Raw genomic sequence first — 15,998 nt, 5'->3', positions numbered from 1 at the left:
TACACAGGGGGGGTCTGCGACCGAAGCTGGCGGTATACGGGTGTATACAGTGTACACAGAGAGGTCTGTGACTGAAGCTGGGGGTATACGGGTGTATACAGTGTACACAGAGGGGTCTGTGACCGAAGCTGGGGGTATACGGGTGTATACAGTGTACACAGAGGGGTCTGCGACCGAAGCTGGGGGTATACGGGTGTATACAGTGTACACAGGGGGGGTCTGCGACCGAAGCTGGCGGTATACGGGTGTATACAGTGTACACAGAGAGGTCTGTGACCGAAGCTGGGGGTATACGGGTGTATACAGCGTACACAGAGGGGTCTGTGACCGAAGCTGGGGGTATACGGGTGTAGAGTGTACATAGAGGGGTCTGCGACGGGGAAGCTGGGGGTATACGGTTGGTCAGTACACAGGACACAGTACACAGGACCCCATACAAAGCTCTTTACACGACCGGCTCTACTCCGTACACACACGGCTCTGCTACATCCGCACTGTAAACCCCTCCTGACCCCACACATAAACTTCCCCTCATCCGGCACCATGACAACCAGCACAGCAGAGTCCTGCATACACTGAGGCCCCTGATCATGTGACCCCTGACTCCTCCCCCTCCTGTGACCTCATCACAGGTCCTGTGCGCACAGAGCAGCCGTAGAAATCTCAGGCCACGGTGGTCTCCCCCAACTTCTGCTCTTTCTCCTTCTTTTCTTGCAGGGGCCGCAGTGGATTTCATCCTGGATCCATAGAGCCGAGTAGAGGAGCGATGTTCCTTCAGTCTGAGGGTAATTGATGGTGATATTTGTCCAACGGCCACTGTACCGAGTAAATCCCACCAGGACTGTAGCAGGTAAAGACCCCAATATCCACCGGTGTCCCTTCTAATGGGGGAAAGTACCAAAGAAAACCGTCATATCCGGAGAAAGAGAAACCCCGTACATGGAGACATCGGCCTCAGATATCTCCGGTCTTGTTCTTACCAACAATCTACTATATAATTGTCTAAGGGTACTTCCGTCTGTCTGTCCTTCTGTCTGTCTGTCACGGTTATTCATTCGCTGATCGGTCTCGCCAGCTGCCTGTCATGGCTGCCGCGACCAATCAGCGACGCGCACAGTCCGGAAGAAAATGGCCGCTCCTTACTCCCCGCACTCACTGCCCGGCTCCCGCATACACCTCACCGCTCACACAGGGTTAATGCCGGCGGTAACGAACCGCGTTATGCTGCGGGTAACGCACTCCGTTACGGCCGCTATTAACCCTGTGTGACCAAGTTTTTTCTATTGACGCAGCCTATGCAGCACCAATAGTAAAAACATCTAATGTTAAAAATAATTAAAAAAATAAAAAATTATTATATACTCGCCTACGCCGCCTTTCCTGCTCCTTGCGATGCAACCGGCACGTTCCGGTGGCACGGATGGTCTGGCAGAAGGACCTGCCATGACGTCACGGTCATGTGACCGCGACGTCATCACACCCTGGGACCGGAAGCTGCCGCCTGCACCCCACACAGGCGACAGAGCTACAACGCGCCTGCGGAAGGTGAGTATATGTTTATTTCTTATTTTTTAACCTGTGTCATACGTGGCTGGGCAATATACTACATGGGCTGTGCAATATACTATGTGGCTCTGTGCTGTATACTACGTCACTGGGCAATATACTATGTGGCTCTGTGCTGTATACTACATGGGCTGTGCAATATACTATGTGGCTCTGTGCTGTATACTACGTCACTGGGCAATATACTATGTGGCTCTGTGCTGTATACTACGTCACTGGGCAATATACTATGTGGCTCTGTGCTGTATACTACGTCACTGGGCAATATACAATGTAACTGGGCAATATACTACGTGGACATGCATATTCTAGAATACCCGATGCGTTAGAATCGGGCCACCATCTAGTCTCTTATAAAAGTCTTAAACTTCTGTGTGTGAGTCAGAGCTGAGATCTAACGTGATAGAAGATTACAGTGCGGGGAAGACGGGAAACCTTCATATAGAGGCCGGTGGTGATGGAGTCAGTGACGGACTCTGGACAGATCTGTTTCTAGAGCCGTAGTAGAAGATGAAGATGTCGTCCTCACCATGAAGTAGTTATTTCTCCTGTCACGTGTTAGGCTTTTTTCACACTTCCGTTTTTTCAATCTGCACAGGATCCGTAAATTGTAAAAAATGGGTGCACTGGGCCCGTTTTTCTGACGGACCCGTTGAGGCTATGTGCACCTGTTGTGTATGCGTCTTTGCAGCGGTTTTCCGCTGCAAAAACGCACACACAACACAACCCAGGTTAAAAGTAATTAAAAAAATAAAAAATCACAATATTCGTACCTTCCGGCGTCCTGCACAGTGTTACCGATGCTCGCGATGCTCCCAGCAGCTGGTGTTCCCAGTAATGCCTTGTGTGCAATGACCTCTGATGACATCGCGGTCTCGCATTGGTAACGCTGCAGGGGACGCCGGAAGGTGAGAATATCGCGATTTTTTTTTTTTTTTTTTTTTAATTATTTTTAACATTATATCTTGTTACTATTGATGCTGCATCAATAATAAAAAGACAGAGAGTGCAAGTGAGAGAGAATTTCCCTGACTGGAAATTCTTCCTCCCATGCTCAATTTCAAAAGACGCCATCCGTCGCTGGGTTCCTGCTTTTGACAATCGGCGCTGAGCGATTTTCCGATGTACAAAAAAAAACGTTCCTCTGTGCGTTGTCCCCGCCCGACGGACAGCAATTTTCCGACGGATGAAACGGATGGCTATCCATCACAATCAGTCACTAATACAAGTCTATGAGAAAAAACAGGATCCAGCAGAAAAATTAGCTGGATCCTGTTTTTTCAAAAGTCGACAGATTTTGACAGGAGCTAAAAGACGGAAATGTGAAAGAGGCCTAATGAATATCTCCTGCAGTATTACTAATGCCGATTCCAGGGTCGGTAAATGAGACGAGAATTAGCGTTATGGAAGATGAGTCTATGAGGAACGTATTCAGCTGCCGACTCCGAGGGAGAAACTGCTTGTTGTCTGTGGCCTAAATATATAGGTTTTATTAGTAGATGGAAAGAAGGAAACTGAATACTGCAAAATAATAAATCTCCTCATATGTTTCCCTTATTATCTCCAGTAATTGTATTATTACACAGGATTCTTATGATCTTACATCTTTTCATCTTCTCATTCAGGTCTCTACAATATCGGATCCTCTCAGTGAAGATCTTCCATATAAGAGAATTTTCCTGATTTACCCATCAAAGATGGATATGGACAGAGACAAGATGGCGGAGAGGATATTACACCTCACCCTAGAGATCCTCTTCCGGCTTACTGGAGAGGTGAGAGATTCTGATGACGTCACATTACATCATTCTTATCTATGGGAATAACAGATGGACAGAACTGGAGAGGTGAGGACTCTGGAAATGTCTGTAGTGAGATTTATTAATGTGTCTCTCCATAACCAGGATTACACAGTGGTGAAGAAGACCTCTAGTGAGCGCTGTCAGGACCCTGTGTCTGAGGGATGGGGAAGACCCCTGAGCCCAATCACGGGGCCTCCACCTCACCCCCTGATACATGAGAACATCAATGACCAGAAGATCCTAGAACTCGCCTACAAGATGATTGAGCTGCTGACTGGAGAGGTGACACTGCTGGGAATGCTGGGACATTATACAGTAACGCTATGAAGGGATCGGGGGGATGACGGTATCATTGTATGTGTCAGGTTCCTATAAGGTGTCAGGATGTCGCCGTCTATTTCTCCATGGAGGAGTGGGAGTATTTAGAAGGACACAAAGATCTGTACAATGACGTCATGATGGAGGTTCCCCAGCCCCTCACATCACCAGGTAATAGACAGGACTAAATACACACGGCCTATAATTATCTGTATGTAAAGAATGAATTCAGTCCCTGTATGTGTTTCCTCCAGATCTATCCAGTAAGAGGACAACACCCGAGAGATGTCCCCGTCCTCTTCTTCCACAGGACTGTAACCAAGAAGATCCCAATGTTCCTCAGGATCATCAGGTAGATGGAGAGAAGGTGTCATGAGATATCCCTTAAGGTACCTTCACACGAAGCGACGCTGCAGCGATAGCGACAACGATGCCGATCGCTGCAGCGTCGCTGTTTGATCGCTGGGGAGCTGTCACACAGACCGCTCTCCAGCGACCAACGATGCCGAGGTCCCCGGGTAACCAGGGTAAACATCGGGTTGCTAAGCGCAGGGCCGCGCTTAGTAACCCGATGTTTACCCTGGTTACCAGCGTAAAAGTAAAAAAAACAAACAGTACATGCTCACCTGCGCGTCCCCCAGCATCTGCTTCCTGACACTGACTGAGCTCCGGCCCTAACAGCACAGCGGTGACGTCACCGCTGTGCTTTCACTTTCACTTTAGGGCCGGCGCTCAGTAAGTGTCAGGAAGCAGACGGCAGGGGACGCGCAGGTGAGCATGTACTGTTTGTTTTTTTTACTTTTACGCTGGTAACCAGGGTAAACATCGGGTTACTAAGCGCGGCCCTGCGCTTGGTAACCCAATGTTTACCCTGGTTACCAGTGTAAAACATCGCTGGTATCGTTGCTTTTGCTTTCAAACACAACGATACACAGCGATCGGACGACCAAATAAAGTTCTGGACTTTATTCAGCGACCAGCGACATCACAGCAGGATCCTGATCGCTGCTGCGTGTCAAACGAAACGATATCGCTAGCGAGGACGCTGCAACGTCACGGATCGCTAGCGATGTCGTTTCGTGTGAAGGTACCTTTAGGCCAATTTCACACGTCTGTTTATTTTCGGTCCCGGAAAAACCAATACCGGAGATATGTGTCCGTGTATGTAATACTTGTGGCACACGTGTGGCAACCGTGTGCTGCCTCAGTACCACACAGACGGCCGCCGGGGAAGAAGCACTACTGTAAGCGCTATTTCCTCGGTGGCGGGTGCTGAAGACGGCTCTCATCGCTCTCCCCTGCTCTGCCGGCGATCGCCAAGAGCGGAAGAGAATGATGAGTTATATTAAAGTCAGAACGATGACAGCAGTTGGGGGCTTTTGGGGCTCTTACTCCCATCATCTGACCCTTGCTGCTGCTAATAACAGTGACAGCAGGAGCAGATGATCAGGGTATTCCTCAGCCGCCACTTGCGATATAATGAAATAAATGAATGAAATACCTGGTGTGGGTTCCCCCCTATTTTCTTGAACCAACCAGGCAAAACTCACAGCCGGAGGCTGCAACCCTCAGCTGTCAGCTTCAGCAAGGTTGGTCATCAAGAATAGAGGGTGTGAAGATCTGAGGTTGTGGTTATAAAAATCACCTAGGCAGGTTATCGATGCAGCTAATTTTTTTATTCCATACATCCATGGTTGTACAACAAAACCAGGTAGATGGCCAACATACAATGCCCTCAGTCCACAGGTTCCCAATCTGAGATCAGTAGTTCCACTGGCCCCATACCAGGTGATACCCACTGTCTCCCCACTTTTGGTTGGCCCACAGATTTTGTGTATCCAGCTGCTATAGTGTGCAGTCACAGCCTATGTTCCTCCAGACGATGGCTATCCTGACCATAGCTCATGGATACCCCTCCAGCCAACAATCTCCAAAGCTCCATAGATCATCCATCCATTCCAGCCTGGATCCTCTTCCATCGAAATCCCTTCAACAACTGCCTGATTCAACCCTATGTCTTTTTCTACCGCCCCTTAAACATTTTCCTTTAGCTCACAGAACAAGGCATATTCCATCAGGTGGGACTGTATGTGAGACCTCCCGTGGTGATGGCTCCCCTGAGTCTACTATTCCCACCCACACAATGGGCCTAGGTTTGGGAGTACAAAGGGAATGAGACCTTGATACTAATGAGATTGATAGAGTCTGTCCTTAGGTTTACATAAGCTCTAGCCTGCTCGTCTTCCTCTGCTGACTGCCACTGAATAGAAACATTGATTCCTGAGCATGAACTGACGAGCACCAATAAAACACACCAAGCAAATTAACTATTGAAGTACAATAATATTTATGTAACCGGTGCTCCGTGCTGGAAAAAGTCTAAGGCTATGTGCACACGTCAGGATTTTGTCAGGCTTTTTCCTCAGGTTTTGTAGCCAAAACCAGGAGTGGAACAATTAGAGGAAAAGTATAATAGAAACATATGCACCACTTCTGCATTTATCACCCACTCCTGGTTTTGGCTCCAAAACCTGAGGCAAAAGCCTGACAAAATCCTGACAAAATCCTGACGTGTGCACATACCCTTAATGTCTTAGAGTGGTGGTCTCCGCTTTATGTCCATTTGTCCTATAGTCTTCAGTAAGCGGCCATATCCTCACACTGGGGTCCCCATGCTATGTTTGTTTTTAAATACTTTAATAAATAATTTAAAAAACGGAATGGGGTCCCCCGCATTTTTGGCAACCTACCTCGCTAAAGCTCACAGCTGGGGGCTGGTATTCTCATGCTGGTAAGGGGCCCCTCCAGCCTTAAAACAGCAGCCCGCAGCTGCCCAGAAAAGGCGCATCTATTAGATGCGCCAATTCTGGTGCTTTGCCTGGGTCTTCCCACTTGCCCTGTGGTGGTGGCAATTGGGGTTAATATTTGTGGGGTTAATGTCACCTTTATATTGTGAAGTGACATCAAGCCCATGGCTTAGTAATGGAGAAGTGTCTATAAGACACCTATCCATTATTAATCCTATAGTTATACAGTATGTAATAAAGAAACGACCAGAATAAAATCCTTTAATTGAAAAAATGACAGATTTCTTTATTAATCTCAATTAAACCATACTCAGGCTGGTTTCACACTTGCGTTTTGTTCTGCAGCTTTTTTTAAAAAAACGCAGGTGGTGAAAAAACGCATGTAAACGCATGATTGTAAAATAGATAAGGACACCGCGCTAACCAGCTGGAAACGTACAATAGGATCAAAGTGCCTAAAGAATGAGAAACCTGAGAATGGATACAAAGGAGCTGCTAATAGGCAGCTAACAACAATGAGGAAGCGGCTCCGTCCCTACAATAACACTGCTAGTCACAGCTCCACTATTAATAGAAGTACATATAAATAAAAATAAAAATAAGCAAATGCCAGACAGCCGTTGCCAGCAATCACCGGCCGCCCAATGTCTTATTGCCTATGGTAGGTGCAATATGTATGTGAGTGTATAACAGATGAGTTAAAGTTAATACACTAGTTATTTTTATTTTTATTTATATGTACTTCTATTAATAGTGGAGCTGTGACTAGCAGTGTTATTGTAGGGACGGAGCCGCTTCCTCATTGTTGTTAGCTGCCTATTAGCAGCTCCTTTGTATCCATTCTCAGGTTTCTCATTCTTTAGGCACTTTGATCCTATTGTACGTTTCCAGCTGGTTAGCGCGGTGTCCTTATCTATTTTACAATCTTCCATATTACGTGACAGATTTAGCACAGTGGCTGTCTAGGCACCAGCAGCTTTCCATCTCATTTATCTTAGGAGCGCCAGTGTGTTTCTTCTTTTGCATGTAAACGCATGCAAATGCTGCATTTTTTAGACGCATGCGTTTTTGCATGCTGTAAAAAAACGCAGCGTTTTGCCGCGTTTACATGCGTTTTTTCATGCGTTTGCGTTTTTGAAAGGCATGCTAAGAAGTGTGTGACAGCTGCCAATCATCAAAATCAACAAGAAAACCCACTATAAATAGAAATAGCTAGGGTTAGGGTTAGGATCCCTAGGGTTTGGGGTAGGGTTAGGGTTAGCTCCTAACCCTAACCCTACCTCTAACCCTAGGGATCCTAACCCTAACCCGGATCCTAAACCTACCCCTAACCCTAGGGATCCTAACCCTAACCCTAGGGATCCTAACCCTAACCCTAGGGATCCTAACCCTACCCCTAACCCTAGGGATCCTAACCCTAACTTTACCCCTAACCATAACCCAGATCCTAACCCAGATTCTAACCCTACCCCTAACCCTAGCTATTTCTATTTATAGTAGGTTAGGGTTAGGATCCCTAGGGTTAGGGGTATGGTTAGGGTTAGGATCCCTAGGGTTAGGGGTGGGGTTAGGGGTAGGGTTAGGGTTAGGATCCCTAGGGTTAGGGGTGGGGTTAGGGGTAGGGTTAGGGGTAGGGTTAGGATCCCTAGGGTTAGGGGTAGGGTAAGGGTTAGAGTTAGGGTTAGGATCCCTTTATCACCTTGATGGTGGGGGGTGGCTTTTCAGTGTGTTTTTTTTCTATAAAAACGCATGCGTTTTTAACGCAAACAAACGCATGTGCTTAAAAACGCATGCGTTTACATAGACAGCAATAGGTTTTTTTGCCGCAAAAAACGCCTCTAGAAATTACTACATGTTGCATTTCTGCAATCAAACGCAAGCAGAGAAAAAACGTATGCGTCACGCGTCAAAACTCATGCACAAAAAAACACATGCGTTTTTAATGTTAAACATAGGGAAAAAAAACGCATGCGTTTTTTTTTGGTAAAAACGCTGCAGATCAAAACGCAAGTGTGAAACCAGCCTCACTGCATTGTCTAATTCCACCAAATCCCTCGGTTTGTAATAAATGTAAAATAAAAAACAACAATCTACCATAGCTGTCCCTCGTTCTGTGCCACGCTGTAATCCATGTCTGGGGGCTAAATAGTTTTCAAGCTGGACGGTGCCAAGATGCGACCATCCCTGCTGAAAACCACTGGTGAATGAGCTGCTGCGAGCGCAGCCTCAGTGACTAGTGGTGACATCATCACTGGCATTTTCCCACGGTCCTGAGGTCACCGCAGTTCAGCCCGGCCTCGATGGTGTCACCACTGGTAAGTGATGCTGCGCTCTCATCAGCTCATTTACCAGTGGTTCTCAGCCTGTACTTCATGTTAGTGGTAACATTTCTTCGATATTACTTGCGATTATTTATGAAAAAAACGGAAATATGGCGAAAAAATTTTAAATTTTGCAATTTGCAAAATTTTGTATTTCTATGCCCTTAAGTCACAGAGATATGTCACAAAAAATAGTTAATAAATAACATTTCCCACATGTCTACCTTACATCAGCACAATTTTGGAAAGAAATTTTTTTTTTTTGTTAGGGAGTTATAAGGGTTAAAAGTTGACCAGCAATTTCTCATTTTTACAACACCATTTTTTTTTTTTAGGGACCACATCATATTTGAAGTCAGTTTGAGGGGTCTATATGATAGAAAATAACCAAGTAAGACACCATTCTAAAAACTGCACCCCTCAAGGTGCTCAAAACCACATTCAAGAAGTTTATTAACCCTTTACGTGCTTCACAGGAACTGAAACAATGTGGAAGGAAAAAATGAACATTTAACTTTTTTTTGGAAACATTTTATTCAGAACCATTTTTTTTTATTTTCACAAGTGTAAAAACAGAAGTTTAACCATAAATGTTGTTGTGCAATTTCTCCTGAATACACCGATACACCCATATGTGGGGGTAAACCACTGTGTGGGCGCACCGCAGAGCTTGGAAGTGAAGGAGCGCCGTTTGACTTTTTCAATGTAGAATTGGCTGGAACTGAGATCGGACGCCATGTCGCGTTTGGAGAGCCCCTGATGTGCCTAAACAGTGGAAACCCCCCACAAGTGACACCATTTTGGAAACTAGACCCCTTAAGGAACTTATCTAGATGTGTGGTGAGCACTTTGAACCCCAAGTGCTTCACAGAAGTTTATAATGTAGAGCCGTGAAAATAAAAAATATTTTTTTTTTCCACAAAAAAGATTTTTTAGCCCCCAAGTTTTTATTTTCACAAGGGTAACAAGAGAAATTGGACCACAAAAGTTGTCCAATTTGTCCTGAGTATGCTGCTACCCCATATGTGGGGGTAAACCACTGTTTGGGCGCACGGCAGAGCTCGAAAGGGAAGGAGCGCCGTTTTGGAATGCAGACTTTGATAGATTGGTCTGCGGGCGTTATGTTGCGTTTGCAGAGCCCCTGATGTACCTAAACAGTGGAAACCCCCCAATTCTAACTCCAACCCTAACCCCAACACACCCCTATCTCTAATCCCAACCCGATCCATAATCCTAATCACAACCCTAACCCCAAAACAACCCTAATCTCAACCCTAACCATAACCCTAATCAAAACCCCCAAATCTAACACGCCCCTAATCCTAATCTCAACCCTAACCTCTAACCTAACCCTAATCCCAATACACCCCTAACCCTACATGTTACATCGGCTCATCTTCTTCTCATTCAGGTCTCTACAATATCGGATCCTCTCAGTGAAAATCTTCTATATAAGAGAATTTTCCTGATTTACCCATCAAAGATGGATATGGACAGAGACAAGATGGCGGAGAGGATATTACACCTCACCCTAGAGATCCTCTTCCGGCTTACTGGAGAGGTGAGAGATTCTGATGACGTCACATTACATCATTCTTATCTATGGGAATAACAGATGGACAGAACTGGAGAGGTGAGGACTCTGGAAATGTCTGTAGTGAGACTTATTAATGTGTCTCTCCATAACCAGGATTACACAGTGGTGAAGAAGACCTCTAGTGAGCGCTGTCAGGACCCTGTGTCTGAGGGATGGGGAAGACCCCTGAGCCCAATCACGGGGCCTCCACCTCACCCCCTGATACATGAGGACATCAATGACCAGAGGATCCTAGAACTCACCTACAACATGATTGAGCTGCTGACTGGAGAGGTGACACTGCTGGGAATGCTGGGATATTATACAGTAACTCTATGAAGGGATCGGGGGATGACGGTATCATTGTATGTGTCAGGTTCCTATAAGGTGTCAGGATGTCGCCGTCTATTTCTCCATGGAGGAGTGGGAGTATTTAGAAGGACACAAAGATCTGTACAATGACGTCATGATGGAGGTTCCCCAGCCCCTCACATCACCAGGTAATGGACAGGACTAAATACATACGGCCTATAATTATCTGTATGTAAAGAATGAATTCAGTCCCTGTATGTGTTTCCTCCAGATCTATCCAGTAAGAGGACAACACCCGAGAGATGTCCCCGTCCTCTTCTTCCACAGGACTGTAACCAAGAAGATCCCAATGTTCCTCAGGATCATCAGGTAGATGGAGAGAAGGTGTCATGAGATCTCCCTTAGGCCAATTTCACACGTCTGTTTATTTTCGGTCCCGGAAAAACCAATACCGGAGATATCCGTGTCCGTGTGTGTAATACTTGCGGCACATGTGTGGCAACCGTGTGCTGCCTCAGTACCACACAGACGGCCGCCGGGGAAGAAGCACTACTGTAAGCGCTATTTCCTCAGTGGCGGGTGCTGAAGACGGCTCTCATCGTTCTTCCCTGCTCTGCCGGCGATCGCCAAGAGCGGAAGAGAATGATGAGTTATATTAAAGTCAGAACGATGACAGCAGGTGGGGGCTTTTGGGGCTCTTACTCCCATCATCTGACCCTTGCTGCCGCTAATAACAGTGACAGCAGGAGCAGATGATCAGGGTATTCCTCAGCCGCCACTTGCGATATAATGAAATAAATGAATGAAATACCTGGTGTGGGTTCCCCCCTATTTTCTTGAACCAACCAGGCAAAACTCACAGCCGGGGGCTGCAACCCTCAGCTGTCAGCTTCAGCAAGGTTGGTCATCAAGAATAGAGGGTGTGAAGATCTTAGGTTGTGGTTATGAAAATCACCTAGGCAGGTTATCGATGCAACTAATTTTTTTATTCCATACATCCATGGTTGTACAACAAATCCAGGTAGATGGCCAACATGCAATGTCCTCAGTCCACAAGTTCCCAATCTGAGATCAGTAGTTCCACTGGCCCCATACCAGGCGATGCCCACTGTCTCCCCACTTTTGGTTGGCCCACAGATTTTGTATCTCCAGCTGGTATAGTGTGCAGTCACAGCCTATGTTCCTCCAGACGATGGCTATCCTGACCATAGCTCATGGATACCCCTCCAGCCAACAATCTCCAAAGCTCCATAGATCATCCATCCATTCCAGCTTGGATCCTCTTCCATCGAAATCCCTTCAACAACTGCCTGATTCAACCCCATGTCTTTTTCTACCGCCCCTTAAACATTTTCCTTTAGCTCACAGAACAAGGCATATTCCATCAGGTGGGACTGTATGTGAGACCTCCCGTGGTGATGGCTCCCCTGAGTCTACTATTCCCACCCACACAGTGGGCCTAGGTTTGGGAGTACAATGGGAGTGAGACCTTGATACAAATGAGATTGATAGTCTGTCCTTAGGTTTACATAAGCTCTAGCCTGCTCGTCTTCCTCTGCTGACTGCCACTGAATAGAAACATTGATTCCTGAGCATGAACTGACGAGCACAAATAAAACACACCAAGCAAATTAACTATTGAAGTACAATAATATTTATGTAACCGGTGCTCCATGCTGGAAAAAGTCTTAATGTCTTAGAGTGGTAGTCTCCGCTTTATGTCCATTTGTCCTATAGTCTTCAGTAAGCGGCCATATCCTCACACTGGGGTCCCCACGCTATGTTTGTTTTTAAATACTTTAATAAATAATTTAAAAAACGGCATGGGGTCCCCCGCATTTTTGGCAACCTACCTCGCTAAAGCTCACAGCTGGGGGCTGGTATTCTCATGCTGGTAAGGGGCCATTGCTTTAGGCCCCCTCCAGCCTTAAAACAGCAGCCCGCAGCTGCCCAGAAAAGGCGCATCTATTAGATGGTCCCATCTTGGCACCATCCAGGTTGAAAACTAATTATCCCCCAGACATGGATTACGGCGTGGAACAGAATGACAGACAGGTATGGTATATTGTTGTTTTGTTATTTTATTTTTATTACAGGAGATCGAGGGCTTCGGTGGAATTAGGTGAGGTCGTAAGTATGGTTTAATTGAGAATATTAAAGGAGTCATTTTTTTAATTAAAGGACTTTATTCTGGCTTTGTCTTTATTTACCATATAACTATAGGTGTTATAGGTTAGTTGTCTTAAAGACACCTCTCCATTACTAAACTGTGGGCTTGATGTCACCCGACAATACAAAGATGAAATCAACCCCACAAATATTAACCCCTCTTGCCACCGCTACAGGGCAAGTGGGAAGAGTCTGGCAAAGCGCCAAAATTGGCGCTTCTAATAGATGCACCTTTTCTAGGCAGCTACAGGCTGCTGTTTTTAGGCTGGGGGGTCAATATCCATGACCCCTTACCAGCCTGAGAAAACCAGCCCCCAGCTGTGAGCTTTAGCAAGGCAGGTTGTCAAAAATGGGGGGGACCCCACACCATTTTTTTAAATTATTTTTTTTAAATAAGTTTAAAAAATAGCGTGGGTACCCCTCTATTCTTGATAGCCAACCTTGCTGAAGCTGACAGTTGGGGGTTGGAGCCCCCAGCTGTGAGGTTTTCTTGGTTGGTTCAAGAAAATAGGGAGGAACTCACACCGGGTTTTTCATTAATTTATTTCAATATATTGCAGGCGGCGGGTGAGGAATACCCCAATCATCCACTCCTGCTGTTATTAGCGAAAGCATGTGTCAGATAATGGGAGGAATAGTCCCCAAAGCCCCCACCTGCTGTCATCGTTTGGACTTTAACCCCTTCGTGACAAAGCCAATTTGGTACTTAATGACCGAGCCAATTTTTACAATTCTGAGAAAAGCCTCTGTGCGGACTGCATCCAAAAAACTATTCAGGATGAATCCCCTGACTTTGCCGCTAGCCTCAGGGCCATGATTAGAGCAGAGGTTAAAGGGTCTTTAAAATCAGTCCTAAAAAAGAAAAGTAGCAAGATCTTAGAGACTGTTTCAGATTCTGGTACCCCTCAATCTGAAGAATATCAAGAAGGACCTCTGTCTCCATGTTCGTCCTCTTCCGTGTTCTCTGGCTCCTCTTCGGATAGTGATGTCGGGGGCCGACCATGCTTCCTAACTGAGAATACAGATAAACTGGTTAAATCAGTTAGGGCTACAATGGGCCTTAAAGATGAGAAGGAGTCCAGATCAGTAGAGGACGTTATGTTTGGTGGTTTGGAGGAGAAGAGGAAGCGTACCTTCCCAGTAAATACTAGAGTTAAAACCCTTATAGAGAAAGAGTGGAAGAAGCCTGAAAAGTCTGGTAGTCTTCCCTCAGCTTCTAAGAGACGTTATCCTTTTGAGGAAAAGGATTCAGAAGTATGGGATAAGACCCCTAAAATTGATGGTGCGGTGGCTAGGTCATCTAAAAGGTCATCCCTACCCTTGGAAGATTCAGGCGTCCTAAGAGACCCTTTAGATAAAAAAGCGGATGCTTTTTTAAAACATACCTGGGAGGCAGCCGCAGGAGGTCTAAAACCGGCAATAGCTGAAACAGGTGTTGCCCGCTCCCTTATTGTCTGGCTGCAACAAATAGAGGATCAGTTGAAATCTAGAGTGCCGAGAGACGAGGTCCTAGCCAATATGGCAATGGCACAAGGGGCGGCAGCCTTTATAGCTGATTCCTCAGCAGACTCTGTAAGACTTGCAGCTAGGGCAGCAGGATTGTCTAACGTGGCAAGACGTGCCTTGTGGTTGAAGGGGTGCCCAGGGGACTTACCCTCAAAAAATAGACTCTGTTCCATTCCGTGCGACGGCAAATTCCTCTTTGGTCAGAAACTGGAGGACATTTTAGAAAAAGCTGGCGACAAGAAAAAAGGGTTTCCTCGTTTTCCAGTGGATATCAGATGGCCTTATTTTCGGAGAGGAAAATTCAATAGAGGTCGACCCCCGGGAGATAGAAGAAACTGGGTCTATAGAGATAGAAAAGGATCAGGGTACATGTTTAAGGGCCCCTCAACATCCACAAAAAAGCCCTCCCAATGACGCCAAGCTGGAAGTAGGGGGAAGGCTTTCTTTCTATCTTCACGCCTGGTTAAATATTTCCCCCAGTCGTTGGGCGTTGGATGTTGTCAGCGACGGACTACAAATAAAATTTATTCATCCACCTCGACAGACTTTTGTGTTGACACCATGCAGAAAACTTCCAGAGGAACAACTAGCTCTGGAAACAGAGGTATTGGGGCTAGTTCTAAAAAATGTCCTAGTAGAAGTTCCAAAGGAAGAGGAAGGAGAAGGGTTTTATTCCCCTCTCTTCTTAATACGAAAGTCAGATGGCTCACTAAGGACTATTGTCAACTTAAAAAAACTCAACCGGTCAATAAAAAATTACTCCTTCAAGATGGAGTCGGTAGGCTTAGCAATAAAGATACTGTTCCCGGACTGCTTCATGGAAGCTATAGACTTAAAAGACGCTTATTACCATGTCCCAATTCATCGGGACTATCAAAAGTTTCTGAGAGTAGCAGTGATTGTCCAAGGACAACTCAAACACTACCAGTATGCGGCCCTTCCATTTGGTCTATCAATAGCACCAAGAATATTTACAAAATTAATGTCAGAAGTCATGTCCTTCCTCCGTTCCCGGGACAGGAGTCATTGTTCCGTACCTAGACGACTTCCTGGTAATAGGCAGGTCAATAGATCACTGTCTTGCACAAATAGAAGAAGTGACTACGACCCTAGCAGTATTAGGTTGGGAGATAAATGTCGCCAAGTCGAGATTAACACCAGAGAAAGTTCAGTCCTTCCTGGGGTTGGTTCTGGACTCCACGCGTCAACTCTGTCTCCTGCCGGAGAGCAAAATATCCAAAATACAAAGTCTTGTGGAACTGGCGATACATCAGCCTGTGATGACGCTAAGAAAGGCGATGTCTCTGCTAGGGTCACTAACATCCTGTATTCCCGCTGTAAAATGGGCACAGTTCCACCTGAGGCAATTGCAGTGGGAGGTCCTGTCAACACAAAGGTTGTTAAAAGGGCATTTGGAGGGAAAAGTTCATCTCTTGTTATGTGTCAGAGATTCCCTAGTCTGGTTGTCAGTGAGGGATCACTTAAGCTCAGGGGTTCAGTGGCTAACTCCGGTAGAAGACGTGATCACAACGGACGTGAGTGGTACAGGATGGGGTGCACATCTAGGGACCCTTTCCATACAGGGGTCCTGGTCCCATACAGAAAAATATCAAACATCCAA

General features: G+C 46.0%; 1 protein-coding gene across 1 annotated transcript in view; it reads left to right on the top strand.

The window, feature by feature from the left end:
• Window positions 1–619: 619 nt before the first annotated feature.
• LOC143766471 (uncharacterized) overlaps window positions 620–15,998 on the top strand; it is a 51,598-nt gene continuing 36,219 nt past the window's right edge. The window contains exons 1-9 of the mRNA XM_077254182.1: window positions 620–850; window positions 3,192–3,341; window positions 3,471–3,650; window positions 3,734–3,857; window positions 3,941–4,038; window positions 10,226–10,375; window positions 10,505–10,684; window positions 10,767–10,890; window positions 10,974–11,071. Of these exons, the coding sequence (XP_077110297.1) occupies window positions 3,264–3,341; window positions 3,471–3,650; window positions 3,734–3,857; window positions 3,941–4,038; window positions 10,226–10,375; window positions 10,505–10,684; window positions 10,767–10,890; window positions 10,974–11,071 (1,032 nt within the window). The 5' untranslated portion in view covers window positions 620–850; window positions 3,192–3,263. The remainder of the gene's footprint in view (window positions 851–3,191; window positions 3,342–3,470; window positions 3,651–3,733; window positions 3,858–3,940; window positions 4,039–10,225; window positions 10,376–10,504; window positions 10,685–10,766; window positions 10,891–10,973; window positions 11,072–15,998) is intronic.

Source organism: Ranitomeya variabilis, chromosome 4, assembly GCF_051348905.1.
Source record: "Ranitomeya variabilis isolate aRanVar5 chromosome 4, aRanVar5.hap1, whole genome shotgun sequence".
Taxonomy (NCBI): domain Eukaryota; kingdom Metazoa; phylum Chordata; class Amphibia; order Anura; family Dendrobatidae; genus Ranitomeya; species Ranitomeya variabilis.
Note: the sequence above shows the minus strand (reverse complement) of the source record. Positions and strands in the feature narration are given on the sequence as shown.